This window comes from Seriola dumerili, unplaced genomic scaffold (genome assembly GCF_002260705.1).
Source record: "Seriola dumerili isolate Sdu_G_001 unplaced genomic scaffold, Sdu_1.0 BDQW01000088.1, whole genome shotgun sequence".
Lineage (NCBI taxonomy): Eukaryota > Metazoa > Chordata > Actinopteri > Carangiformes > Carangidae > Seriola > Seriola dumerili.
In genome coordinates this window covers 10,883,902-10,911,840 of record NW_019174343.1, presented here as the reverse complement: position 1 = coordinate 10,911,840, position 27,939 = coordinate 10,883,902, and the positions used below count along the sequence as shown (strand labels likewise).

Here is a 27,939-nt window from a genome sequence, read left to right as displayed (position 1 = left end):
ACAGTGCAGTCTATCTCAGCTCATGTGCTGTGATCCAGTCATTTGTAGAAGCTGCCCATTTATTAACCATTTCAGTGTTCATTTAGGATGTCATCACATTGAAATAAAAAATACCCAAAATGATTACATTTTTATACTGTAGACTGAAAAATGACACTGAGGTACTTTAGTTACTGACCGGGACCTCTGTCAGCACCATGTTTGCAGTTGTGTGCTTGCTTTAACATTCTCCTGTTCTGTTGCGACTTGACTGCAAAGACCGCCTTCTTCCTGTTCCCCTGGGCTAAAGCAGTACTGTCGATCATATTTTGGAGCTAGATGTGACAAAAGAGGAGATAAGTAAATCTTTCTTACCTAATATTATTAGCTGACTTATTTTGTAGGCACTTAACACTCTACTAAACGTTTAGCCCAAGAGCAGAGTGGTTAGTGTGCTGATATTGCTTCCTGTCTGATATTTTTCCTGATGTAACTTAATGAAATTTACTCAGAGGAAACTAGTGGTCATCCTCATTAAATCACAACTGCCTCCCTAAAACACTCCTCCTGTAACCAAACCTGTTTGAAGAAAACTAGTTTACCAAATGTGGCCATTAAGTTTGATTGCTGTAGCCAAACTGTGCCACCAGATTTACTACAAAGATATTTCTTCATACAGAACAATGTATAAATTACTAATTGTTTGGGATAAATGAAGGATTGTGAGTCACAGTGGCTAAAATTAAATTCAAAAAATGAAAAAGTACTTACTAGTCAAATGGAAAAGACCAAAGTCAGCGCTCTTCATTGTGGCCCGTATTTTACAACAATTGTAAAATTGTAACAAAGAAACTCTAATGTAATAATGTGACACTTGATCTGATGACAATTCTTTGTCTGGCTCCAGCACGCCGCAACAAGTTTGAAATTTGAGGACATTCAAGATTTTTATCAGTACATAAACATCAAGAAGCAAAGAAAGATTAATGTAATGTGTTGATGATAATAGGATTTTATGTCACTCACATCTGTAAATTCAAGACACAGCTCTTATAAGGCACCAATGTTTAAGCTCTTAATTGCATGTACACTATGGACATATTTGTCTGAAGTTGTGTTCATGTAATCATTTCATCTGCCACATCCCCGGGTCAGTCTTGGCAGCACCTTCTCACCACATGGTGTCCTCAGACACACCATGGTGTATAAAGATCACTCACAGATACTGTCTGGAAAGTTTTCTTCTTTATATTTAAGTCGAGTTTCCTGCTTGTCGTGCTTTGAGTTGAAGTGATGACGTGGCTGCTCTCAAGTTTTCTTTAAATTGTGCCCCTTTGTAGGAATATTCACCATCATTTTATCACTGATTTGGTTTCAAGAAAATATTGCTCTCTTTGGTTTGTCTGATATTTTTATCAGCCACTGTTTGTAGTTTGTCTTCCCGTGATGGAAAGATACTGAGTGGACTTAAATTTGATGTTGTTTGATAGAAATGGTTGCAAACTATAGTCTGTATGGACAGGTGAACGAAAACAATTGATTCTCAGTGGAATCAGCAGTATGAGCCTTGACTAAGCTTTACACTTATACCAAACTTTAAAGATACACTCCAGGTTCCCCATCGTCCCAACATTAGGCTTCTGATGCTTTGAAAGAGTTTTGGACCATCAACAATGGGCTGGGAAGAAGTTTCTTGATCAGTATAGGCACTCCATGAACAGTTCATGAATAAAATATGATTTGATATGATTTCAATTAATAATCTATGTCAAAAAAAGTTATTGGAGGTCAATACTCTTTCCAAATCGAATGAAAAATGAAGTTTCAGTCTTGGGCTTTGTGTATATGAAGTTACAAAACGTTGTTATATATCATTTCAAATAGATGGGTTTCATAATCCACAGATCCAGGTCCAGGATCTTTCCAGCTCCAGCTGAGTGTTTTTGTAACCCTGGTGACTGTGCTGGAGGGGGGCGGGTTCAGGATGCTGAGGCGGCTGCTCATTGGCTGCTCACTGTGGTGAGGAGTGGGACGGGAGCGCGCTGCCAGCTGTGAGGGGAGCAGAGAAAACGGCCAGGAGAGTACTAAAGGGACAAAGAACCGCTGTTTCAGGTCTCATCCTCTCCAGCAGGTTGTAAAGCTAAAGGTCTGCGTCCAGTGAAGGGTGTACTGCTTGTTCTTCGTCTGTCAAAGTAAGTGTGTCTTTTCCCCTTCAATTTATCTCAGGCACGTCCACCACTGATGGGATGTTGTTTCGCACGTGCCTGGATGTGCAAAACTTTTTGAGATAGCAGACTTTCTGCAGACATAATTTTCTTTATTTTTTTTCCATCCCCTCTGTACGACTTGGAACATAAATATGATGTACATTCACATTTTTTCTCTTTGTAAAAAGTAATTTCGTTCATAGTTGTTTCCCATTGAAGAGTTGTACCAACCAAAAGTTAACTTAATCTGAACATGGGCTAAGAGTGTCTGGCAATGCTGTAATACAAAATTAATAACCCAAGTCCAACAGAAACTGACATTAATCTTATACTATGGGTGCCACAAGAAGCTGCAGGACTCTTCTGACTCTCCATACATCCATGACGTCTTTCTTTCATTATTCACTCTGAATATTTGGATCTGAGCCGGTCAGGGCTGAAGAGCCACTTGATGGTTGATTTATGCTTTTCACAAATGGACAATAGACAATACAAAAGCACTGGCTTTGACTGAGTAAGTGATACATTCAGGATGTGGGATTTTGGATTTTCCAGTTGACTTGGCAGTCCTTGGTTACCTTTCACTGACAGACAGCCTTCACCTATTGTTTAAATGTATTGTTCTAATGCAAGACTTGCATGTTAAATCTAAAATAAAAAATAAAATAAAATAATCATTTACAAACTGCTGTAATTATAGACCAAAGCCAAATATCTGAGCCAGATTAAAGCGTTAACTGTGCACATTGTTCTGTAGGAAGTGGGTGTGTCTTCACTGGTTTTGTAAGAGGTAGCCTACTATCTAAATCATACATAACAGATATCCAAGTGTTAAGTGTTAATCTTTCATAAAAAGATATGTGGAGTTAATGCGTGTTGATTGGCCTGATGTTTATTCATTCAGATATGTTCATAAGTGCACTCTGAACTCGGGTGGACAAAACGTACATATTGCTGACTCTTTCACTCTCTGTGTTGAATTTGCTGCTGTGTCAAGAGGCGCAGTGAAAATTAAAAGGCCAAACTGAAGTAGCTCCTCCTTCCTGGTGAGCACTTTACTTTAATGGGAAAATAAACCAGACGTGTCACTCAGAGGATCACAAGTGACGTCTAATGGTTTATTGAGTGTGTTTTTTCAAGCCTGTGCGCTCTGAGTTTGTTTGGCTGTTACTATGACGTCAACTCGGAAAGCAACCCCCTCCTCCTTAAACACACTAAAGACGTGGAGGTCTCCTTACTTTCACTGTCTTCCTTCCCTCCTTAAACTCCAGGAACATTCCTCCCGGAGGGCTTCTGGTCCCTCCACTGACACTTTCATGGTTTACCATGAAATATTGAGGTGGAGTCAACTTTCCCTCTGAACTTCAGTTGCGCAGCCTCTAGGCACAGATCAGTAGATAAATGAGAGGGGCAGCACCCACCCTGCAGGAGCACACATTTGCTCTCCATTAGGCTGTCAGGCAGACAGAGTGAGGAATCCTTGCCTCAGCAACATACTGTAACCTTCATTCTCACCGAATCCCTGACAAATTCTGCTTCTTCTCTGTTTTATTGGCAGTCAAATGTATCTTCACTGTTTGTTCACTATATTGTGAAACTGTGATGAATTCTGTCAGTGATCCTGGAACGTATACTTGTGGTTTCACAGAGGCCAGTGTGGGGTCTCTGGTAGCCTGACGATGGCCAAACCAAACTGTTACTGCACATGATTTTATACTGAAACTGCTCACTGGCCTAAATTATGGAGAAAACCACCACACACCACAAATTACTCTCTGCCTCTTCCTGTCTTCAGATGACATTCAGCCCTCATTTTTAACTCTTTAGATTAGGAAAAGGCTACTTTTAAATCCCATTCTATCTCAAAATTATCTAAAGCATAGTTCAGTACAGCATTATTCAGTTTAAAATAGCCTCCGATGTTGATGCTAACAATCTTTTGTCTTATAATCTCCCTCCAGATCTCTGTCTTCTCCTCCCTCCTCCTGCATCATGGTGCGCCCAGTTGCCATTCAATGTCTCTTGTTCGCTTTGCTGTGCATGCTGGCACTGTGCAACGCCCAGTCAGACTCTGGCACCCCTGCAATCCAGCTCCGTCTAGTTGGTGAGAAGCGGAAACACTACGAGGGCCGGGTGGAGGTATTCTACAATGGAGAGTGGGGGACAGTGTGTGATGATGACTTCTCCATCTACGCTGCCCAAGTGGTGTGCAGAGAGCTTGGGTTCGTGGGCGCTGAGTCCTGGTTGCCCTCTGCCAAGTACGGAAAAGGAGACGGTAAGAAAACTAGCAGGGAGAAGTATTTGTTGGTTTCAAGAATTTGATGTAAATCTTCTGTTATTTAATCAAAGACCTTAAATATTCATCTCAAAAACCATTTTATTCAGCTGCCTAAGAGCCGAGGTGAGGGTTATAGGGTGTTAATCTCAGTAAACTGCAAGTCGGCCAATCACACACATTCAAACGCAGCATATCTCTTCATACAGTTTCAAATGTTCCACGGAAATCCTTGAATGAGGTACATGTTTCCCCCTGTCTGGCTGCTCATACCCTCAGTCACTGGTTTCCCCATTAGAGGAGACGTGAGAGACGCCAGTCAGTTCAGCGCATGAGAAGTAGGTGGGGTCGGGGTCAAGACTGGAAACACTGGGTGTGTAAACCGGACTCACACAGACATAATCTCATCTCCTTTTGCTGTGTCACGTATGAATTCCTCATTTACTGTAAAAAGAAACAACCCTGATGAGATTCCCATCTCTGTAAATGCAATAGCTGCCGGCTGCCGGTGGTACATGTAAGTTGGTAGCTGTTAATTAAAACAGTGTCCCTTGTTAAAGGCACATGTTTTCCCACTGGGTCAGACACATCCACCCAGCCGCTTCAAAAGTGAAGTAATTAACTCAGTTATTTGCTTCCCAAAACACCACAGTCATTACAGCAACTTAAAGAATCACATTCATGAAGTCATACACCCCATGCATATAATGTTGCCTGCAGATACTGTTTTATGAGAAGCAATTAACAACCAGTTAGATGTATATGCATGTTCTGGCAGTGCAGAAAGGCAACTGTTTGCACTTAATTTTAGCAGTGGTGTAGATACAATATATAAAGGTGGAGGCATTTGGGATTGGATTAGAGTGTTTCTGCAAGTTTACTAAAATACGCGTGTGCCACTTTGAATGTTGTAAAATTAAGAGGGGTGTGAGGGGACGGCAAGTTTAATTTTAACATAAAATGAGTGCAGAAAAAGTATTGTGCCATTACCAAATATTTATTATGAGGAGGGTTCCTGTCTTCCTCTTGACAAATAGATGTTTAGTTTGAAAGAGAATCATTTCAAGAGTATTTGAGGCTGTGTGCATGTGTGAGAAGGGGAACTGTTTTTTGTTTTCTTGTTGTTAGTGGAGACACATGGCTATAAAAGTGATCAAGAGCATTTTCCATTTTCCATCATCATGATGACTGGTGAAAGAAACCACCAAATGTTTTTAATTGATGACATAACTACATAACAAGTACAAGGATATCCCTTTTGGATGCAACGTTTTGTTCCTGCCTGGTTGTTAATTGGACCCTAAGTTGTCTTTACACAGCTATCATATGCAAACTCAATCTATAACATCACAAAATCTGTTTTATTCAGATGACAGAGAGGACACTTTGAGTTTAAGCTATGTGGTTGATTTAATGTGCCAATAAAAGCTCCTTTTGACAATTAATGGCTCCCTGCACGCTATGCTCCCTGCTCTTTTCACCAGCTTGTGAAATTACATTCCCATAAGTCCTGCAAATGATGGTTTTAACAAAACAATTCCAAATTTATCACAATTGGCAATGCTGAATATTTGTTTAGACAGAGGTTTACTGAGACCAAGCTGGTTCTCACTTGGAATCTCTGCTATGCTTCAGCGCCAGAAAACGTGCCTCTTATTTTGAAAAAAATGTTCCAGAGGTAATCATGTGCTGCCAGGAGGAGGCTACGTGACCGTACAACATGTAGTCACTTTCTTGGTATGATCAGGATGTTCCTCGGCAACATGTTGAGACTTTCTAGATGATGAGCAGTCTGTTAGCAGTTTCCATGGCCACAGTTATGTGGTTTTCTTTAGCTGACTGATTCAGAACATCCAGCTGGACAGCAGATGATCCGCTTCAGCCATGACAACATTTATTGGCCAGCTATTAGCTGAAAAAATGCGTCAGGTTAAGTTAGAAACCAAACACATATCCACGTGAGTAAGTTTACTGTCTCTGTGACTAGACTAAAGTGGAAATGGTGAAATAGATGTCAATAGGGTGTGACTCACAGCTCAGAATTGATCCTTCCTTTGAAGGGTTGGTTTCAAATGAAGTAATCCCCTGTTAGGAAGAGTGTGTTACCAGCGCTGCCTGTGCAAAGAGCTTGATTTCTGATAACAAGATCAAACTCATATGGTAACATATCATAATTGCCCTAAAGTACAGCAGTCATCATTTTATTTTTATTTTTTGTTATTTCACCAGGGCACACATAAAAAACAAAAGTCTCTTAAAGTGAGACCTGTAGGCCAAGAAAGCAGCATCAAGATGATTCCAAAAGTTGCGGACAGTAAACATATACTCCATCTGTAACTGATGATTATTTTCTTCACAAATAATTGATCAATCATTTGGTCTATAAAATGGGACAAAAGCCAATCACAGTTTGACCAACAGTCCAAGACCCGAAGATGTTAAGATCACATAAGACAAAGAAAAGCAATAACTCCTCATGGTTAAAAAAAACTGTAGATTGAAAGATGAGCAAAAACAAACTCAACACTTATTGGGTTCTCTACAAGGAAACCTTCATCTACGTCAGAACATGTGTTCATTCACTCTTATCAATGCCTCTCTGCTCCAGGCCGTATCTGGCTAGACAATGTGCACTGCACTGGTGGAGAGAAGAGCCTGGCTCAGTGTGAGTCCAACGGCTTTGGAGTGTCTGACTGCAAACATTCAGAGGATGTCGGGGTGGTGTGCAACCAGAAGCGCATTCCTGGCTTCAAGTTCATCCGGAACCAGGCCAACAGCGAGGAGGTAGGTTCGCATGGAGCAACACGCTGACAGATGTGTGCACTATGAAACCTGCACGTATACATTACACTTACAGTAAATAGGTGCATATACACATGTAAACTCACACTAAATGTAACACCAGGGTGGGATCACTTGATCACATAACACACTTAAGTAATATCCACACATGGTTCAGGTGCACACACGTATCCTGAACAGATGTTCAGCACAATATAAAAAGAACAGAGGACAGGCTTGGGATGAGAGAAAAACTATATCTTAGTAGTGCATTGCTCCAATGAGATGTGTTATAAGTATATATAAGTAATGTGTGAAGTGGATGATAGTGAACATAATTAACACCATACACTTAAAGAAATGTAGCTTAAACAGGAACCTTAGCTTCACAAGCTGTAACATAAATTCAAAATATTACAGTTTTAAGACCAAACAATATATTAAGCTTACTTACTTGTAGGTGTGACTTTTTTTTGTATGTATACTGCATATGTACATGCAAAAAAAAAAGATGGTGTATTCATACTGACGTTATTTGGTCATTAAGTCTAATGGTGACTGTCAGAACGTTTCGTAATTTGTGACATAATTTAAATAGTTTATATCACTAGTAAACAACATTTTAGTGTCAGATCAGATGTATTGACCATATCCCATCACCTCTGCTACTTCTTGCTCTCCATTAATCTATCAGGAAGCTAACGTTACTATTATTAGTAAAGCTAGCTATCTATATAAATTTACCTGGCAGTTTGTAGGTGTAAATGTTTAGTCACAACTAATCTCTACATATGAACTAGAATGTGTGCAATCTGTTTTAATGTTGTAATGAGTAATTCTCCACTTATAAGTAGCCAAAGTTAATAAGAATTTACGAACAGCTGGTGAAACCAGTATTTTGTAATCCATGATTAAATGGATAAAACTAGTAAGTGAAAAAATGGCCTAATGGATACTAAATCTGTACGTCTGGACAAAACCAGACAGCGGTTCTTCCATGCAGGTAGTCAGATCTGCCATGATATTAGGCTAGTCAAATAATCCACAAGTCAGCAAAGAATGGCATATAATGTTGAGCTCTCCACGCCACCATTTGCACTAATGACTTTGCCAGGCTCCTATTAGTCTATGCCTGCCCTCAGCAGACCCCCACTCTGCAGCCTGGGAGATTTTGGAGATGACTCAGAGAGGGGGAAGACCATCCTGTCTGGCAGCACAGAACGCCTCTGTACCGGATGGAAAGTCAGTGTGGGTTTTTGAATGTTACTGGAGGGAGAGAGAGGGAGAATAGAAGATAGGAGCATTCCTTCAGCTTGTCTGAGAACAAATTATTAAAAACACTCACCGCCACAGAGGGTTTCCTAATTAAAACCAGTTTGATAGAGATGAAGCAACATTTCTCTGGCAGCTTAGAAGACAGTGTTCTTATACTTTGCTACTGCCTTCATATTAACAAAATAGTTTGTCTGTACTGGATGTGCAGAGGTAGATTCGGCTTTTTTATCCTTCTCTCTACAACAGCCAGAACAGTGACTGTGTTTTTTTTTACTGGATTATATCAGACAACATGCTCGTGAACACCATCTGAAATCCTTGTGTATCTTTCTCATGCCTAGCTGAGTCATGGGAATGGAGAAATGAAAGAAAGGAGAAATTGAAATATTTAATTATGGACTAATGAGCCCTATTCATAGTTTTCTTATTTTTACAGGTCGTGTATATAAGCAGCACCCTCTTGTTCCCTATTTGTTGTGTGTATTTAGGGTCTCTGGGGTGTTACTGCATTTCAGCCCCACACCCTGTAAATATTTCCTCAGTCTGGCCAAAGCCATACACCTTTTTAACCATGCTTGAGCTGACGTCAGCAATGGGCAGCACTGTTCCTTCAATCTGTTTATTCACAGCATGAATTGACATTCTGTGCTCAATGTGGAAAGTTTACACCCTAAACATAAGTGTACTACACTCCAAGTAAAGGTCAACATCAAGGGTAAAGCAATCTGTATCTTCACCGTCATATGAATAACTTTAAACTTTCGAAAAGGTAAACTGGTATCATAATGTCGGTGACGTGTCTGATCATTCTCATATGATTTAAGTTTAGAATCTGAATTTGTGTTGCAAAATTTGTATTACCAGCAATTTCTTTTATTACGTATTAAATAGTCTTTCAAGTATATCAGACCAAATCTACAGGTCACAGAGTTGCTTCAAACAGTAATTATTTTGTTTTTGTGAGGTACATCATGAGACTATTTTACAGTATATGGGGATATGTGAAGATAAGACCATAACAGCTCAGTCTGGCAAGTTCAGCTTTGACCACAAATGACAGTCTACCGAAAACATCAGTCTGTCATTAATGAAAACAGCAGATTCCAATGGCACGAGTTGCACGTCTAGAATTTTAGCAGAGTCAAACAAAAAAAAAAGACGTGTTATTCAAAAGGCACAACTAATATCAATCTATCACTTTATTATTTATTTGCTCTTTATTTGTTTGGCATTTGGGTATGCAGCAGTGGGATATATGCATATACATATACATAGAGATATAAAAACATAATGGCTTAATATAGTATTAGGGCATTAACAAAATATCAGTCATTTTGCTGAAAACTAGTGTTTTTTCTCACAGTCCAAGCTCCTGTCAGAGTCGCCATTTAACCTCTGACCCTCCTGATTGCTGCTTCGTCTAAGTTATGTCTGTCTATAATGCTGTCTGCTTCTGATCTGACCTCTGGAGACTCTTACCATTACAACCTCCCTCAGCTGGTTATGCAATACCTCTTAAAGAACAGCATTACATACGTTCCTGTGTGACTGAATCGTTACCATGAATGTAATGTTAATTAATTTAACGTGCAGCTTCTAATTCAACCTACCATTCCAACAACTAGAATCTATTTAATTACGCACAAAGTTTTTATTTGATGTCTTTTTTCTGCAATTTGTCTAACGCACAGTTCTGTTATTTATTGGCATGTGTTTGACATAAACACAAGTCTTTCAGTCAGTAGGGGGGGATTACATTCGTCAGCAGAACCAAACAGTGGAATGGCAGGAAACTTTGTTTATCATCTGTTAGTGGGGACTTTTTAACCAACTCAGCCATGCTCAGCTGTTGTTCACGTGGGAATGGCACACTGCACGTGTCATCAGTGCTCACAGGATCTCCTCCATTAGAAGATGTCTGAAGTTTCAGTTTGTATATGTTAGATGTTTATGAGAGAGCGTGACATGTCATTTAAGGATAATTACAGGTTGAGTTATTTATTTCAGGATGTTATTTACTGTGTGTTTTCCAAAACGTTGGCATTGCTGGGTTACTTGTGTAATCATTGCGTAATACATTGTTCCCTGCAGAAGAGAAGTTTCCAATGGGAAGTCACGTAAGCTTGAATATCTCCTATTCATACATTTTGATTATTCAAGTAAAGAAAGTAAGCGATTTTCATGCTTTCAGAACCTCGTACGTTATAAACAGATTACAAATGTAGATGAGTTCATCATCAGCACCAAAAGCAGCTGCAGTTGGCCACCTGACCATCTGGTGTATTTATTTGGACCAAGCACTTAGATCTTGAGGCAACACAAACACGTCAGAAGCCAGTTGTGATAACAGAATGCAGCAGTCAAGAGCCTGTTGATTCTTTGCAGGGCAAAGGCTGCACTTATGCACGAGGCGTGACGGTGTCCTCTTACAAGAATTTCAGTTCTGCACATTCTGTGCTATACAACAAAAGGAAACCTGAGCCAAAGTTGGATTCGTATGCAAGAGCCTTGTGAGGAGGAGAATGATCGAAGGGAGAAAAGGTTGATGCATGTCAGGAGGCTGAAGCCAGTTTCTCTCTCTTATGGATAGAGTAGCAGACAGATCCACCACATGTTCAACAGCTGGATTCCAATGTGGTCTCAACTCTCCTCTTGGCTGCACAGTGTCCAAAGTCCTGACTGTCATTATTCATGCCTGCACTTTATGATTTACCATTTGCACACTGGACTGGTTCAGTAGATGTGAATTATTATATGTGCACTGCACATACTGTATGCATTAAGACTAAAGTATAGATATTACGCAAATGAAATTGTTCAGATGTAAGTTAAAGGTACTCATGAATCATTAAAAAACAATGTTTGTCAATGCTACTGTAATGCAGTTAACATCTTAAATGGTTTTAAATCCCCAATCTATAATTTGGTTTACAGTGCTGTTTCATTTTATTAATTTTCTTTCTGAGAGTTAGATAAGATCAGTGTCCCTCTCTTTCTATTACATGTGAAACTACAACCAGGTTAGTTTAGCATATAAACTGGAGAGGGAAACAGCTAGCCTGGCTCTTACCAAAGGTAACAAAATCTGCCTATTAGTACCTCTAAAGCTCATTTTAATTTGATTTATTCAATCTTGTGTGCTTAATCCGTACAAATACTGAAGTGTAGAAATGATTTAATGGGAAGTCATGTGCTGGATTATTTTTTGGCTGGTTGTGTGGAAATCTCACATTGACAAGACTTGAGGGATTAACTGCTGTCCAACAAGAAAATTTCTGGCAGGTAACCCCCTGTGAAACTACAATCTGTTGTTTTTTCACATTTCTGTGTCTGTGCAGATTAAACAAAATAGATGAAAATGTTAATCAGAGAGCTTTGCAGGTGCTGGTAGGGGGATTTTTTCACTTTTGGATGGAGCCAGGCCTGCTGTTTCCTTCTGTTTCCAGTCTTTATGCTAATCTAAACCATCTCTGCGCTGCAGCTTCATATTTAAAAGAGTGTGTGTGAGAGTGGTATCAATTGTCTCATAAGCAGTTTTTCCCAAACTGATAAACTATTCCTTTAACTACATGATAAGCCATTGGACGCAGACCATTAAGACTTAAAATTAGTTCTCATCCAGTCAGTTTCTGGAGAATAAATAAAAAAGAAAAATCATTACCCACAAATATGAACAATATTGCATTAAACTGTTGTAATTTGATTAATATGCAATAATATGTCATGCTGTAGTTAGGCTCAGCTAACACTGCCTACATATTTCAGTTATAAAATACTCATTTATGAATTCGTTTGAGATGTGTACGTGCGTGTGTTAACCTGTAGTAATAATTCTTTTTCATTGCCCTGATGGGAGCAGCACACTCTGATAGATATTCCAGATGCACACACACACACACACACACACACTTCCTCAGTCAAGTCAGACTAGGGGCTGTTGAGGCAGAAAGTGGGGTGGGGCAGATGTGAAAGTCATTTGAAAGAGCCTCGCTGTTCTCTTGCTTTTCATCTAAACTCTGGCGTGATTAACATTCATACTTGCCATGTTTTGTAAGGTGGGGCGGGGAGTGGATGGGTGGGTGGGGATCCAGGGGGGCACGTGTCGATGAACGTGCAGCGGGGCTGGAAAGCTGAGTAAAATGGAAGAAATGCACAGTAGTGGAAGCATTAGTCAGACACTGGCTAGACCACAGTCTCATGTTCACACATCTACATTGTGAGGGGTCCTGGTCAGAAAAACAAGTCTGGTCTCCAGTTGGAAATAGTTCAGTAATGGTCAAAGCTCACTTCAGAGAGTAGTAATGAATAGAGCTAAATGAAGAATGTTTTCTTTTTTCTCAGACGCCATTTACAAACAAGAACAAGAATGTGAGACTGTATTTGAAAAGGAAAAGGTATTTTGGAAAAAATCCAGAGAATGAATGAATCACTACAGCACAGTCATGGAGTTACTGTAAGATGAGGCAACTTTGTAGAAATGTCCAGTTGAGAATTAACCTCAGAATGACCTGCAGGATGGAAAGCCTACGCTCACTGCAAACGGGCCTCTGTCCATGCATCACATATTGACGATGTGGTTGCTAAAATGGTTACGCTGATCCTGATGATATCTACACACATGTCCTGTACTTAAAGGAATAAGTAGTTTCCTTTTTTGGGTAATAACCTTATTCACTTCCTTGCTGAGAATTAGATGAGATGTTTGATACAACTCTCATGTCTTTGTGGGGAATAAGAAGTTACCACCAGCAGCCATTTAGCTTAGCGTAGCATAAAGACTGAAAACAGGAAGAAACAGCTACCCTGGCTATGTCCAAAGATAACAAAATCCACCTACCACCACCTTTAAACCTTACTAATTAACACATTATATCTTCTTTATTAAATCAGCACCATATCTTTTGACAGAGCCAGTCTTTATGCTAAGCTAAGCTAACCATCTGCTGGCCGTAACTTCATATTTATTGTGCAGATATGAGAGTGGTATCAATCTTCTCATCTAACTCGCGGCAATAAAGCAAAAAAGCATATTTTTTCCAAAATGTGGAACTATTTCTCCCTATGTATAATATGTAAGATTCTGAACTTCCTCCTATTGGAGGGTCTAGATTTCCAGATTGATATTATGAGATTTACTCATATAGTGTGAAATGGCTTATCATGGGTCCATGTTCTGTGCGCTGTAGTAGTCATTTTCTTGCATTGCTTTACAAACCAAGCAGGATTTTGCTGAGTTTATGTCTGGTGGTCAGGGTTTGGTGGGGGGATGGGGGGCACCTGGACTGATCCCAGCTGTGGGTATCTGTCCTCTTCTCTTTAGTCTCACACATTCAGACGGCCAGTTTCCTCTCTCTGAGCCAAATGCAACACTGGTCAGACCCTTCTCAGTGCCCCATTTCATACTCACCTCGTACCCCCTGTCCTGTCTGGTATTTTAACCTTCACACCTGGATTCACTTTGGCACTGTGATTTTTCCATATGAATTTTATGTTTTGTATCAGGGGAACATACATTTAGCCATTCATAAGTATGTTTTTCAATTGTCTTCTTTGTTTCTTTTTGTTGTTACATGATTTTTTTATACCATAATTAATAATGCATCATTTCCGGTTCCCTGATCATGGTCACATCTCCTAACCTTCCTATCCTGCCGGGCACTAACGGAAAACACTCTGTCATGCTATGGACAGCAGGAATCTCTTCATGAAAGAGTGGTTTTTACCCGGTCTAACCGCTGCGGTCAGAAGGAGGACTGGGGTCACTGTAGAAACAGTCTGACTTAGTCGTGGCTCCTCCTGCATTGCAGTTTTTGGTGTTTAGAGACCCTGAAGCCTTGAACATTCCCTCAGGCTGACGCCATCTCAGGAAACCACCCTCAGGGCACGCATTTGATATTTCTGGGAGACATGCCTGAATGTGAGGTTTTTGTTCTGCAGAGTTAAAGAAGTTGGCTGTTTCGAAATTACTGAGATCAGCATTTGCATACCACAAAGCAGCTCAGAGTTTTGGCTCTTTTTGGCAGCCACAGTGTAACCTCACACTAGCTGGGAACAAACTGCAGCACTTGGCTGAAGAAGGAAAATGAACAATGGCAAAGTTATAAGGTAGCTGTTTTCCCATAAAGCCCTGGAGGTCAAAGGTTACCATTCCTTCCTGATTTAGGGGTCTTCAGGACATATGATGCTAACTGTGGTTGGTGACCCTCCGCCTCACCAACTGGCTTTACAGCCCTTAATAGTAGACTGTGGACCACCCGCAGACATTCTTCCAACCTGAACCCTGTCAGCCAATAGCTTGCTTCTTTAACCTCATGATTCAAAATTAGAGCAGAGAAACTTATCACTGTTTTCTTATCAATCATGAAATTCAAGATGCAAGTTGAAAAGTCTTTGAAAAGACATTTGGCCCAGATCCCCTTCACCTTCACCCCTTAGGGAAAAGACTAGTGTTTCTGCTTTTGTACTCTACTAGTTCATTTCAGCTTCTTGGCTTACTTTGCAACAGTAAAAATAATGACAATGATGTATTTCATTTCATCTTTGAATATCGAGTAACTTTTCAACACCTTTCAACATGTTTGAATCAGCAATGAATTACCAATTGTTCACTTTAAGTTTTTTTTGGCGGGGGAAACTAAAACACTGTTAGCAGGATTTGACAGATCTCTGCTGTGATGTATGTTGTCCACTAATTCCCTCCCGGCCCTTAAAGCTCCTGTCTAAACTCTGAAGACGTAACAAAGATGGAGGAAAAATTCCAGACATTCATCCGACCTGCTAAGGCCTCTCACTAATACTTAACAAGTTTAAACAAAGATTTCATCCTCAGATTTTTTAACTTGACTTTTCAAACATATGTGCAAATTGTGCAGTCCCTAAAAGTTTTTTCTGAAAAACTTCTGTATTTGTTAAAAATGTGATCTTCCTTTATGACTCACAGGATGCGTAGTATTTACAATATATCGAATGGAACAGTTATATGTGAAGTCCAAGTATAAATAAATTCTTGTCTTTTATAAAGCGGGCAATTCATTTAAGATTATACTCACTACTTATTATTATAGCCATGATAACCATGCTAAAATATGCTAATTAGCACTAAATGCAAAGTACAGCTGAGGCTGATGGTAATAGTTCATAGGTCATAGTAGTAAGTAAGTATTGGCTAAATGAAAATGTTTGACATGATGATAGCGATCGATAACATGTCAAGTGATCACCAAAGGGATCACAATTCATCCTGCAGGGGACATGAATGTGTGTACCAGATGTCATAGCAAGAGTTGTTCAGACATTTCACTTAAAACTACAAATGTCAATCAGACCCTAAAAGACATAAGTGGCCATCGTATCCTGTTGAGCGGCCTATGTTCAGCACAGTCGTCCCCAGATGGACTAAAGTCTACTTTCAGGGGTCAAATTTGTATGTATTATCTGTGTGTAAATGAAACATTTTCTCTGTTCTGTGTCCCAGGGTTTGACAGTGCAGGTGGAGGATGTGAGGATCAGGGCCACGTATTCTCACAGGAAAAGGATTCCCATCACTGAGGGCTTTTTGGAGGTGAAAGATGGAGGCAAGTGGAGACAGATCTGTAACGAGGAGTGGACAGAGATGAACAGCAGGGTCATCTGTGGCATGTATGGCTTCCCCGGGGAGAAGCGCTTCAATACCCGACCCTACAAGTGAGTAATGGTGCTGTGGCTGGCAGCAGGGTTTAAATAAGGCCAAATAGATATAATGAAAGTCTTCACATGAGTTAAATTCTAACATAAACATTTAGCTGAGTTAATTGCAGCTTAGGTTATGGGAATATAGCAGTGTTACACAACACTGAATCTGTTTAAAGTCACACGCGTGGCAAACATGTTATCATTTGAGGTACGCCACACATTCCTTTATCATATAAACACGTTCATGTGTTAAAACGCTGCATTTCCTATAGTGGCCTCTTAGGTCTAAGTCTATTTAGAGATGTTGTACCATACCAGACTGATGTTAGGAAAAATGGCATAACCAAGTTTGTTTACAGTAGTCATCGGTCAACCCTTCATCCACTTTGCACACTGAGATAAACAGACATGGCCTGGAGAATGTTGACAAGAAGCCAAACACTGCTTCAGGAAGTCTTAGAGGATGAAGGATGGGCCTTGCTGGGAAAAAAACGAGTGCAGTGCGCTGTGAAACAGTGGCTCTTTTGGCAGTGGCCATTCTTAAATGTCAATCTGTACACAATATGAAGCCTAACACAAAGCCAGCTACTTCCTGGAACACTTTGTGTCTAATCATTTTTATCTGTTACCAAGGGATGTGAAGTTCAAAACAAAGCAGATGCTCTTGCTGCACATGAAAAAATAATCACATGTTCATCTGGTGACTGCATGAAAGAGAATAACATGTTTCTCTCTTAAATAGCTCAGGCTGAGGTATGACTCAAAGAATCAAATAATTTAAGAAATAAACATGGTTACCTGCCCTCAAAGAAAAACATAGTCTTGGATGGTTTGGTTTTAAGTGTTTACACTCATAAATGGACATGAGTTCATGTTTTCAAATCATAGTCGAATCTGTTGATTATGCAAATCCAGGCAGTGTTAGTCTGTACATTCATCTGAAAGGAACCACAGTCCAGCCACAGTCAAACCAAGACCAGACAGACAGCAGAAAAACATTTATTTACAAATACTTCAAATACTTTGTCAATGTGATGGTCATGTTTAATGTGGTACGTTTGTACCTGGATCTTCACATCTTTCTTTAAACGTCTGTGGTTTGGTAAGATTAGGGTAAAGAAGGTGACTTATTTTAAATGTGTCTATTGTTATAGCTCTGGCAGACACGATCTCAGCTGATTTTATGTTAATCTTACATATAAATGCAGGAAGTAAGAGTAGAAGTATAAGACACATAAAACCAGTAATGGTTACTTAGTTTTTTTGTTAATCACTTAGGATCAAAAAGTGTGCATGGTTTTAAAGTGCGCAATGCTGCTGTGGTCTCACGTGGTTCACTGTTTTACAGAGGTGAAAGATCACAATCAATCTGTCTTTTGTCTGGAACAACAAAAGGCAGTTCTATTCACCGAATGTGGCCATAACAGTCCAGCAAAATTAAAACCTCTCAGTCAAATTTGGATTTTTCTTCAAATTTCACAGACCACAAATTGTTCTTGTATTTAAACAGACTTGGGGCTTCATTCTGTCCACAGCATCTGGACAAGCTGTGGGACCTGAAAGGTTGTAAATGTAGCTCATGTTGGTTTCATTACATGGTCATTCTCCTCAAAGGTTCAGACCTGCTTAGAGGTCCACTGTTGTCGGGTTCCTCAGTGACTCTTAGTCAATGACTTCTATTCAAGTATGGGGTCGTGAGAATGTTAAGGTATCTCCACAACAATACCTCCACTGTGCCTCTCAGTATAGGATGGGCGTTGTTGAAGTCCTCACACAAAACAAATAAATCTCATAAAACAGCGCCATTATATTTTAGTAAAGTGTGAGAAAGAACAATAAAACATTTTATGTGCTCTTCAACATAACAGAAGCAATACTGTAGGTGATGTAGATAAAAGCTGTTTTAAAAGAACTTACTGCCAACCAAACCGCCGCTTTCTTATTTTACTAAAGGTGTTTGTCGTTCCTGTGAATTTCAGAAACTTACTATAGAATCTGTAGAAAATTCCTCATAGTTACAGTCACAGTTATGTCATTGCTGTCATCAACTCTTCTTTGCTGACATGAATCTTAAAAGTGCAGAGCAGCTCAGTGATGATTGAGTGTTCGACTTCCCTCACCAGTACAAAGTGGAACACACTTCTAAACAGTCTTTGCAACAGCATTACCATGCAACGGTGACATAACATAAAATAACAAAGACCGACAAATTATTGACTGTGATGGGTCGATGTGTCTCTGAAGCAAGATTCAAGTCTGCAGGTTTCGGCATGAACTGATATCTATGACAATTTAAATTTCCCTCAGTAAACTCTCCACCTTGCAAGACTGCCTAACAGCTATCAAGGACTGAGTCTTGAGTAATTTCCTCCAACTTCACCATGACAAAACACAAGTCCTCATCAAAGGCCCTGAGAGCATTTTTGAGAGAATAAAACAGTGTATTTATCCTTTAAAAAAAATCATGTTTTTGTCTCCCCCATCTCGATTATAAATCAAGATAACTCGTCATAACTCCCCGTTCACAACCATGAGTCACTCTTCTGTGTCTGGGCTCCAGCTGCTGGACTGTTAACTAATACGTGACATTGGTCTATAGACTGTATATAAAAAGCGTAGGTCACACATCACACCAGTGTTGGCCAATCCACATTGTTTACCCACAGAGCGCAGAGTTGATTTTAAAATTGATTTAATTGCCTATAAAGCAGCTGACCCCACTTTAAAACCAAAGGTGACTGTGCTTTTGCAGATGTGGCCCCCCACCCTCTGGTGGTGATTGCCCTCTGTGTAGCTTTTATTGTTTTTATATTGTTATTTCCTGTTTTTAACCATGTATTTGTCTTCAATGTTGAAAGGTTAAAAAAAGGTGGTCATACTGCATTCATTCGTCTTAAAACCTATGACATGCTGTCTAAATTGGTTGCCACTTATGTGAACTAACACAAATGACCACAAATAACGTACACTATAAACTATATGTTGCAATAAATAACTATAAGTTGCCTATGGCCCTGTCATTTCATTGCCTTCTCAGATTGCTGTCCAATCGTCGTAAGAAGAACTACTGGGGTTTCTCTGTCAACTGCACAGGCAACGAGGCCAACTTGTCCGATTGTAAACTGGGCGGGGAGGTAGAGCTGAAGGGCAACAACACCTGTGGACAGGGCATGCCTGTAGTGATCAGTTGTGTGCCTGGACGTGCCTTTGCTCCCAGCGTCAGCGTCGGCTTCAGGAAGGCCTACAGGGTGGAGGTAGGTCAGATCATACATGCTTGGCTGCACGGTGGGTCAGTGGTCAGCACCGTCACTGCAAGAGAGACAGAGAGTGGATGTGAGAGGAAGCATTTTGAATCCTGCCAATACTCTTGGACAAGACACTGGCCTCAAGCTGGGCTACTTTCTTGTTGCTCGGTGGTACCTAGTGATGTAAATTTTTTACAATGAGTCAGAGGCCAAATACGCCCCTTGAGCACCATAAAGTAAAATTTATTTGTTAGTAACCCAAACAATCAGATGGTTCCCAGAATAATCCCTTAGTCTACAATGAGCTCAGCTCATTTTCTGAGCCTCCTGGAACTAAAACCTTTCCCATCTATCCTGATGTAATATAATCAGCAACAGGGTTGTTCCTCGAGTTAACCTGACATTGCACAGAAGAACTGTAAACTGAAAAATATGCCTGACACTTCAACAAGTCAGTTTATGGTACCATATGGCTGACATTAGTCTCTGTGAGTGAAATTGGACATATTGCAGATATTTGTGTTTGTTCTGAATTAGACTCCATTGATTTATCATTAATTTTAAAGAAAGTCATAAATGTCCAATTCACCATCTGTTTGGTTCGTAAATACAGTATGTTACTACATCATTGCATTATATAATAAGAAGCAGAAACACTTTTAAGGTAAATAGAGTTCAGTAAGTACAAGATAGATCATCCAATAAGCAATTCTTGACTCTTGTCCAGCTCTGGATTACAACATTTTGCTGCTTATTAATGAAGTGACCCTGTAGTCAAGCATCTGGAAACATTTGAATGGATGAATCTGAATGAACATCTGTTAAGTAATCTATCAAATTATTAGTGTTTCCTCTTGGTGTTTATTGATTATTACTTAAGGTATTCCCGAGGTGATACCTATTTTTCTCTATACTGCAAAACAAGGAAGAATGGTAACCCATTATAATGTATAGTATAATCCAATATAACTTAAGTAAATAAATCACATTAATTCAAAACTCTTCAACGGATGTAGATTTTAACAATAATCATTTACAAGACTGTAATTTTCACTAATATTGGTGGACTGTTTCCATAGCAACCATTGGTGCGTCTAAGAGGCGGAGCTATGATAGGCGAGGGGCGAGTGGAGGTGTTGAAGAACGGCGAGTGGGGTACAGTGTGTGATGACAACTGGAACATTCGAGCTGCCACTGTTGTTTGTCGAGAACTGGGATTCGGAAGCGCCAAAGAGGCTCTGACAGGTGCCCGACTGGGGCAAGGTAGGTTCTACTACAGATTAGTCACTTTATAACATAGTACTACTATATATGTGGGTACAATAACATGGAGTTGGATTGAATAATAATAATGATAATAATAATAACAATAATAATAAAAATATAAACTCCTTTTAGACTGGGGAGTTCTAAAATAATTATTTAAATGAATATTCTATTAATTTATAATGTAATTCTTATATAAATAAATGTATTCATTTATATATTAATTGTAATTAAAGCGCAAATTAACACACAGTTTTAGTTTGAACAAACTGCCTTCACAAAAAAAGAAATGCCAAACATTATGTTTGAGGTAATTCAGGAACAGTTTCTCTATTACATTCAGTACATACCTTACCTTCACAATTCACTTATTCACTTATCACTTATGTTACAGGTTATTTAAAATGAAAAAATCGAGATAAATAAAAATCAGCCAATACATTGTCATCAGTTTTTTAAACAGGGCCTCAAAAATCCAATATTGGTCAGTCTTAAGAAGAAATTATGTAAGTATTGTGACATTCTGACTGCACTAAAACGTGGAGACCACAGTCACAACTCTCACCCATACAGGTAGACTGTAACTGTTCCTCCAGATATTCAGGGATCATCTTGAGATAGTGTTAAACTTAAATGCTTTAGCTTTCATTACATTTCACATTTACAGTACCATCAATCAACAAGCATCCAAACATAACATCAGGAAGAACTCATTCCCAGCTGTGAAAATGAAAGGTGTGGAGTGAAACCAGAGACCTCCACCTCCACCTTATCTTTGGCCTCTGTATCACCACCTGTTTATGTCTCACTTCAATCAGTCTAGACCTTAAGTCAGCACATAAATGCATTTGGGAATATATGGAGTAGCACATCAATGTTTATTCCTTGTCCAAAGAACCCGATTTTGTGAAATGCAATATACTTCAGCATTATAAGAAACATATGTTCATTGGAACAGTCGTCCTCTCCTCTGCCATATTCTTACAGCAAAACACACAAGTGCACAAAATGTTCCAGCAAAGAAAACAGCCTTTATGGATTTCAGAGGAGGAATTCTTTGTTGGAGAGTCTTCAAGGTTATTTGAGGGATTTTTTTTTTTTTTATGAGTTGACCACTGGATCCAAAAATGGTACCACACACAGACAGTAGACTTGAAATAGCTGATTGTGTTTCTTTTTAGAAGTCGTTGGAGTAGGCTAAACAAGGAAGACAATAAAAATGAAATGACGCTAGAAGGTGATTCCTGGACTTGTATGGGAGACAAAGAAAATATACCACTTAGGAAATTCTATCAGTTTTTCTTTTTTAGTATACAATATGTACGTAATATCTATTTTTACACTTTTTTCACTTGACCCACAGCAAGTTTCTGTGTCATGCAAATTCAAGTTAAATATTTTATTTATTTAATCTCTTATAATCATCATCGTCAGACATGGAAATTGACTGTGTTTACAACAGCACTGTGTTCTTCCCGTTGTTAATTTATTTTTCTCCAGTGACTGCCAGTCCGTCTCAGTCTTAGACTGAAATTTCAGAGCTAACATCACTAGAGACATTCCAGCTCAGTCACATGGGAAGAAAACTGGCATGGAAGAAGTAGTTGTACATGTTATTGTGGAAAAACCGTTTCAGATTACTTTTTTTAGTTTGAAAAAAATAAAAAGATGCAGAGAGAGTTTCTTTTTTTTTTTAACAGGCCTCAAGTGTCTCGTTTTCATTTGTCATAGTTGACTGCTTGTTTCCTTGTGATTCTAGGAAACAGGATGAAATGTTACATCTGTCTTCGGACAGAGTTGTTCTAACAAAACACTCAGGGAGGCGGGGCTACTGCTGTTTTACTCAGGAACACGGCTGTACTGGCTTGTGTATCCTAAAATTATATGTAGTCCAAAGATCAAATTTCTTTTATCCAGTAATGAAAATAGATGACACTCCTAAGACTATTTTCTGTTGCATTATGGACATGGTGACTGCTCCAGCCTGTTTTTAGTCAAAATAACTTTAGTAATAAGTTCAACAAATTGAAGATATTCAATGTGCCTGTGTGTTGGGTTTGTTTCCCTATAGGGATCGGGCCGGTCCACATGAATGAGGTGGAGTGCTCCGGGTTTGAAAAGTCACTGACTGAGTGCCACTTCAACCGTGACTCTCTGGGCTGCAGCCACGAGGAAGACGCAGCTGTCAGGTGTAATGTTCCTGCCATGGGTTTTCACAACAGAGTGAGTAACTCCATCTACGATGTCAAATAAAAACAAATTTTATTTACATAGCACTGCAAGACACATTTGTCTATCTCTGTCCTCAGCTTCGGTTAAGCGGTGGCCGCAACCCCTATGAGGGCCGTGTGGAGGTCCTGGCAGAGAAGAACGGCTCTCTGGTGTGGGGCGCGGTGTGCAGTGAAAGCTGGGGGACCATGGAGGCCATGGTAGTGTGCAGACAGCTGGGCTTGGGCTTTGCCAGCCACGCTTTCCAGGTAAGGTCTCTGGAATAAAATTTCTCCCTCTCCGCCCACTTCCATCAAATCATTTTTAAGATGAGCTTATCTTTACTGCGCAGGCCTCAGCATAAAGGAGATGGTCCGGGGTGCAGTTTGTGTGTGGCCACGTTATTTTCATTTATAAAATTGTCCCTCAAGTCACTAAACCACATAGTGCCACATACTGTATGTGTGGGTTTGGCTACTATGACATTATGTAGGATGCCAAGGTTCAAACTGTTAGGCAAGCCAGCTTGCACAGTAGTGATAAACATAGTAAACCGATGCTAAACTGTTTATGTTTATCACCAATATATGGCATTATCCATGTTTAACAAAATAATCTGAGGTCAACAGAAGTGCTTTGTAGACTGTCATTCTGTCTTGAGATTGCATCGACATTATGGCTATATGTTTCTGTATAATGTGGAGTTAATGTGAAGTAGATGTAAATTTACCTTATTGACCAGGTTAAATTGGTAAAATGGAAAGAAAAACGTTCACACACGTACAGACCCAGCTCATGCCCCTGCTCTTTCAACTTTCCTTTTCCTCACATGGCACCACCGTAACAAAGTGAGATTCATTTATAGCATTTTTTTTACAATTTGTTGAAAATAAGTCTGTGTTATTAGATTCTTTGAGTTGGACTTGAATTTGAGATTGCACGTTGCGATACGAAAGTTACAACATGTGTAATATGGACAAGATTAAATCAGTCTGGTAGAGCTACTACCCATGTCTGTGTGTGTGCACGTGTGTGTGTGTGTGTGTGTGTGTGTGTGTGTGTGTGTGTGTGTGTGTGTGTGTGTCAGGGGATGCTATTAACTCTCACTCTAATAAGCTTGAGCTTTATTGATCCCAGAGGGCAAAACAAAGATGCCGTTTGCTTGGAAACAACACAAACAGGCAGTCAGCACAGAATGCAGGTCAGCCATTTTTAACCTATGGCACAAAATAGCGTTCAGCTTCTCAGCGGGAGTGATGAGGAAAGTCTCGACTTCATGTTTGAAGTTTAGTGGACCCTCCAACAGTAAAGCCCCTGGCATGACTTGGCAGCGTCACAGTCCTGTCCTGCTTACGTTTCCCTCTTGCTTTTTAAAGGAGAAACGTGTGCTCCTTTTATATCATGAGGTGAGAGTCTGGTAAAGAGGAAGACCCCTGCTTGTGTTCTTATGTTTTTTTCTATTTTAAGGCAGAAACCAGTGGGGCATTTGTGGTTTAAGATTATATAGGTCTGGAAAGTATGTGTGAATCATTGGGACTTGCCCTGATAGCGGCAGGGGGTTTTATGAGTGGAACTTGGACCGGGTCTGGCGGAGGCTGTTTATCTGACTATGCTGTGTTTGGGACAATTACGTGTGATTCATTTCTAATCGAGCAACACATAAACATGTCATCATCTGTTTGCTGTCACTGCTCGAGCACTGGCCCTCAAGTCAAGTACAAGTCAACAAGTTTACTTTGATTACAAGTAGTTTTTTTTCACTTTATCAAAGAGTAATTCTGTGCCAAGTCAAATAATCAGGTCTAGGTATCATAATAACAAGTCTCTTTGCCACCACATACAGTTGCCATTGCATAAGAGTTCTCATGTTAACGGCAGGTTTAGGAGTAATAAATGTCTGCTCTTTGTTATCATAGCAGTGCAGGGAATCAGTTTCTCCAGAGACTCTTTCCTGTCTGACTTTTAAATGCTTCTGCAGGCAAATCCCACAACCAGATGGAACAAATGACACAGAGCTTAAACTATACAGCTGTATGTCTGTCCCTCTTCTCAACCCACCAGCAAGTACTCCCACATCCATATCTTTTTTCCATAGCTCAGTTTCTCATGAATCCTCCACTTCCTTGGAAGATGACGGAAAGTATGAGTTTCTTCTACAGAAGGTTTCCCCATGGTCTGCAAAATGTTGCAGTAAGGCTGAGTCAGAACTGTTGAGGACAAGCGAGCACCCCTCGCTGTGTGTGTGATGTGTGAAATACCATTTGATTAGATTTGCCTTGTGGGACAACTGAGATAATGTGACCTGCAAATTAAATACAGAAGGAAAATTAGATAATGTCTCAGTTCAAAACCGTCCCACACACATCTTCTTTTCCAAAACAGTTTAATTAGCAGCACAATCTTCATTTGCTTGTTTCCAGCTGTGAAATTATGTAACAGAGCTATGGACTTAAGACTGAGATTTAAAGAATTAGTTTGACATTATGGAAAACTCCCCTCTTTGCTTTTTTGCCAAGAGTTAGATGAGTAGATTGATCATGTCCGTACGCTACATATGAAGCTACAGCCAGCAGACAGTTAAAATATTGTAGCTTAGCACAAAGACTGGCGACGGGGTGAGAAAATCTCACCCATGCACTACGGTGCCACACGAGAGGTACAAACTAGAGTCAGGTTACACTTCAGTTTTTGTGAAGATTGAATAAGTTAAAGGTGTTTAGGAGGTGGGTTTTGTAACCTTTGGACAGAGCCAGGCTCTAACTTGATACTATGAACTATTCACTGAAGTCACGACAAGTCTTTGGAATTTCTTGATTATCATTCAGGTGAATTACCTCTTCTTTCTTTTATGTGCTTTTCTTTATTCAGGAAACATGGTACTGGGAAGGAGATTCCTCATCTAATTCTGTGGTGATGAGTGGAGTGAGATGTTCAGGAACCGAGCTGACTCTGGATCAGTGTCTACATCATGGGAAACACATCGACTGCCCGAAAGGAGGTGGACGTTTCTCTGCTGGGGTCTCATGCACTCAGAGTAAGAAACTGCAAAATATAAATGCTGTATACTGAAGAAGTTTACACAGCTTAAGTGGAGCTTTACTGTAATATAAACTTTAGATATAGATATATAGAAGATATAAACTTTGTAAAACAGTTTTCTCAAAACCAGTTCCTTGTTACTCTCTCCCTCCCAGCGGCCCCAGACCTGGTGCTCAACGCTCAGGTTGTAGAGCAAACCACCTACCTGGAGGACAGGCCTATGTACGCGCTGCAGTGTGCCGCAGAGGAGAACTGCCTCTCCAGCAGCGCTGACAAAGCCGACTCCAGCTCCTACCGCCGCCTTCTCCGCTTCTCCTCCCAGATCCACAACAACGGACAGTCAGACTTCAGGCCGCGGGCAGCACATCACTCCTGGATTTGGCATGAATGTCACAGGTGAGACCTCATGTCATTCTCAAGTGAAAGTTAAATTCAACACAGTAAATAATTAATTACCAATGTGTAACAGTTCTGAAAATCTCTATATCCTGTTGGCAGCCAGGCCTTTCAGCCTGTACTCCTGCTGTAATTGCTGTTCGGAGTGGCTTCTGATAAGAGCATGTATGTTAATGTGGGGTTAGGGTTAGCTAAAAGAGCTAAAAAGAGGTATGTATGGGGGAGGTTTCAACATCTATTTTTTTGCCTGTGTCCCTTGTAGACATTACCATAGTATGGAGGTTTTCACCCACTATGACTTGCTGAGTCTGAATGGCACTAAAGTGGCAGAGGGACACAAAGCCAGCTTCTGCCTGGAGGACACCTACTGTGACGAAGGTAAAATATTCATTCATTTTGTTGTCTTTCTTAAGAATATAATACACAAAAAAAGTTAGTATGATTTCTAATATCAAAATATGAATGATCCTGCTTATAATTGACATTGTTGTTGAATGATGTGATAAAACTTTGCTCTGAATGCTGACAGGTATCCAGAAAAGGTACGAATGTGCGAACTTCGGTTCACAAGGAATCACTGTTGGCTGCTGGGATACCTACAGACATGACATTGATTGTCAGTGGATTGACATCACAGACGTGAAGCCTGGCGACTACATCTTCCAGGTTAGTCTGTTAGCCGTGGTGCATGGTAAAGATCTTCTCATCTGCAGCCAGTGTAGTCTCACAGACCAAACAGACACTTTCCATGTCTCTGCAACTGCTGTGGTTTGGCATTCAGCCTAAGTATACTCTTATTCAGACTTGAAACAAGTGAGCAGGGGTTGGTGGAGGATGCAGATAAGTCTGATGGACTCTAGCTGTTGTAGAAACTACATTTACAAACTCTGACCCTATTAGAAAATCATCTGAAGCAGTTGTAGAAATTCAACTTTTTCTTTTTGAGACAGTTACTGCGTTCAGTCACCCTGCCACCCTGTTAGTCTTCTGACAGTTACTAAACCTGTATTATTCTGTCCTTGGTAGTACTCAAAAATGATTTATTAATAGTGTATAAATGTATAAAGGGGAAACATTTTGCTTTCACTTGTTTTAACATGTTTTTTTCTCTTCCAGATTGTGATAAACCCTAACTATGAGGTTGCCGAATCAGATTACACCAACAACATTATGAAGTGTCGCTCCCGGTATGATGGCCAACGGATATGGACATACAACTGTCGTATAGGTGAGACCATAATCTACTCTGCATTTGGGTTAAATGATATTAACTACAATCATAAAACATCAAGTTTGGAAAATTAGGCTGAAAATTCAAAACTCGAATATACGTGTAACGTACCTGACTGCAAAGGATATGAAACCAAATATTAAATGTGTTGACCATGTTTCTGTTTAAAACTGAACGACAGATTTTACACTTTTCATCTGGTGTATCATCCTCATATTAAAAGTTAATATAATTAACACTGAACACTGTTCAATTTTAAATCCAATGTTCAAACACACAACACAAAGTGTTACTGTCCTAACACTTTTTTGCTGTATTGTAGAAACTCACCCAGCACTTTATTAGAAACACCATACTATTTACTGG

The 27,939-nt window shown here is 39.8% G+C and overlaps 1 protein-coding gene across 1 annotated transcript in view; it reads left to right on the top strand.

The window, feature by feature from the left end:
- The first annotated feature begins 1,982 nt into the window (after positions 1-1,982).
- The window catches only part of LOC111221560 (lysyl oxidase homolog 2A-like), a 29,822-nt gene continuing 3,865 nt past the window's right edge, over positions 1,983-27,939 (top strand). The window contains exons 1-13 of the mRNA XM_022745007.1: positions 1,983-2,171; positions 4,148-4,461; positions 7,070-7,245; positions 15,992-16,200; positions 19,226-19,442; positions 20,513-20,696; positions 22,771-22,922; positions 23,009-23,176; positions 25,776-25,941; positions 26,102-26,342; positions 26,605-26,720; positions 26,872-27,008; positions 27,459-27,570. Coding sequence (XP_022600728.1) covers positions 4,179-4,461; positions 7,070-7,245; positions 15,992-16,200; positions 19,226-19,442; positions 20,513-20,696; positions 22,771-22,922; positions 23,009-23,176; positions 25,776-25,941; positions 26,102-26,342; positions 26,605-26,720; positions 26,872-27,008; positions 27,459-27,570 — 2,161 coding nt within the window. The 5' untranslated portion in view covers positions 1,983-2,171; positions 4,148-4,178. The remainder of the gene's footprint in view (positions 2,172-4,147; positions 4,462-7,069; positions 7,246-15,991; positions 16,201-19,225; positions 19,443-20,512; positions 20,697-22,770; positions 22,923-23,008; positions 23,177-25,775; positions 25,942-26,101; positions 26,343-26,604; positions 26,721-26,871; positions 27,009-27,458; positions 27,571-27,939) is intronic.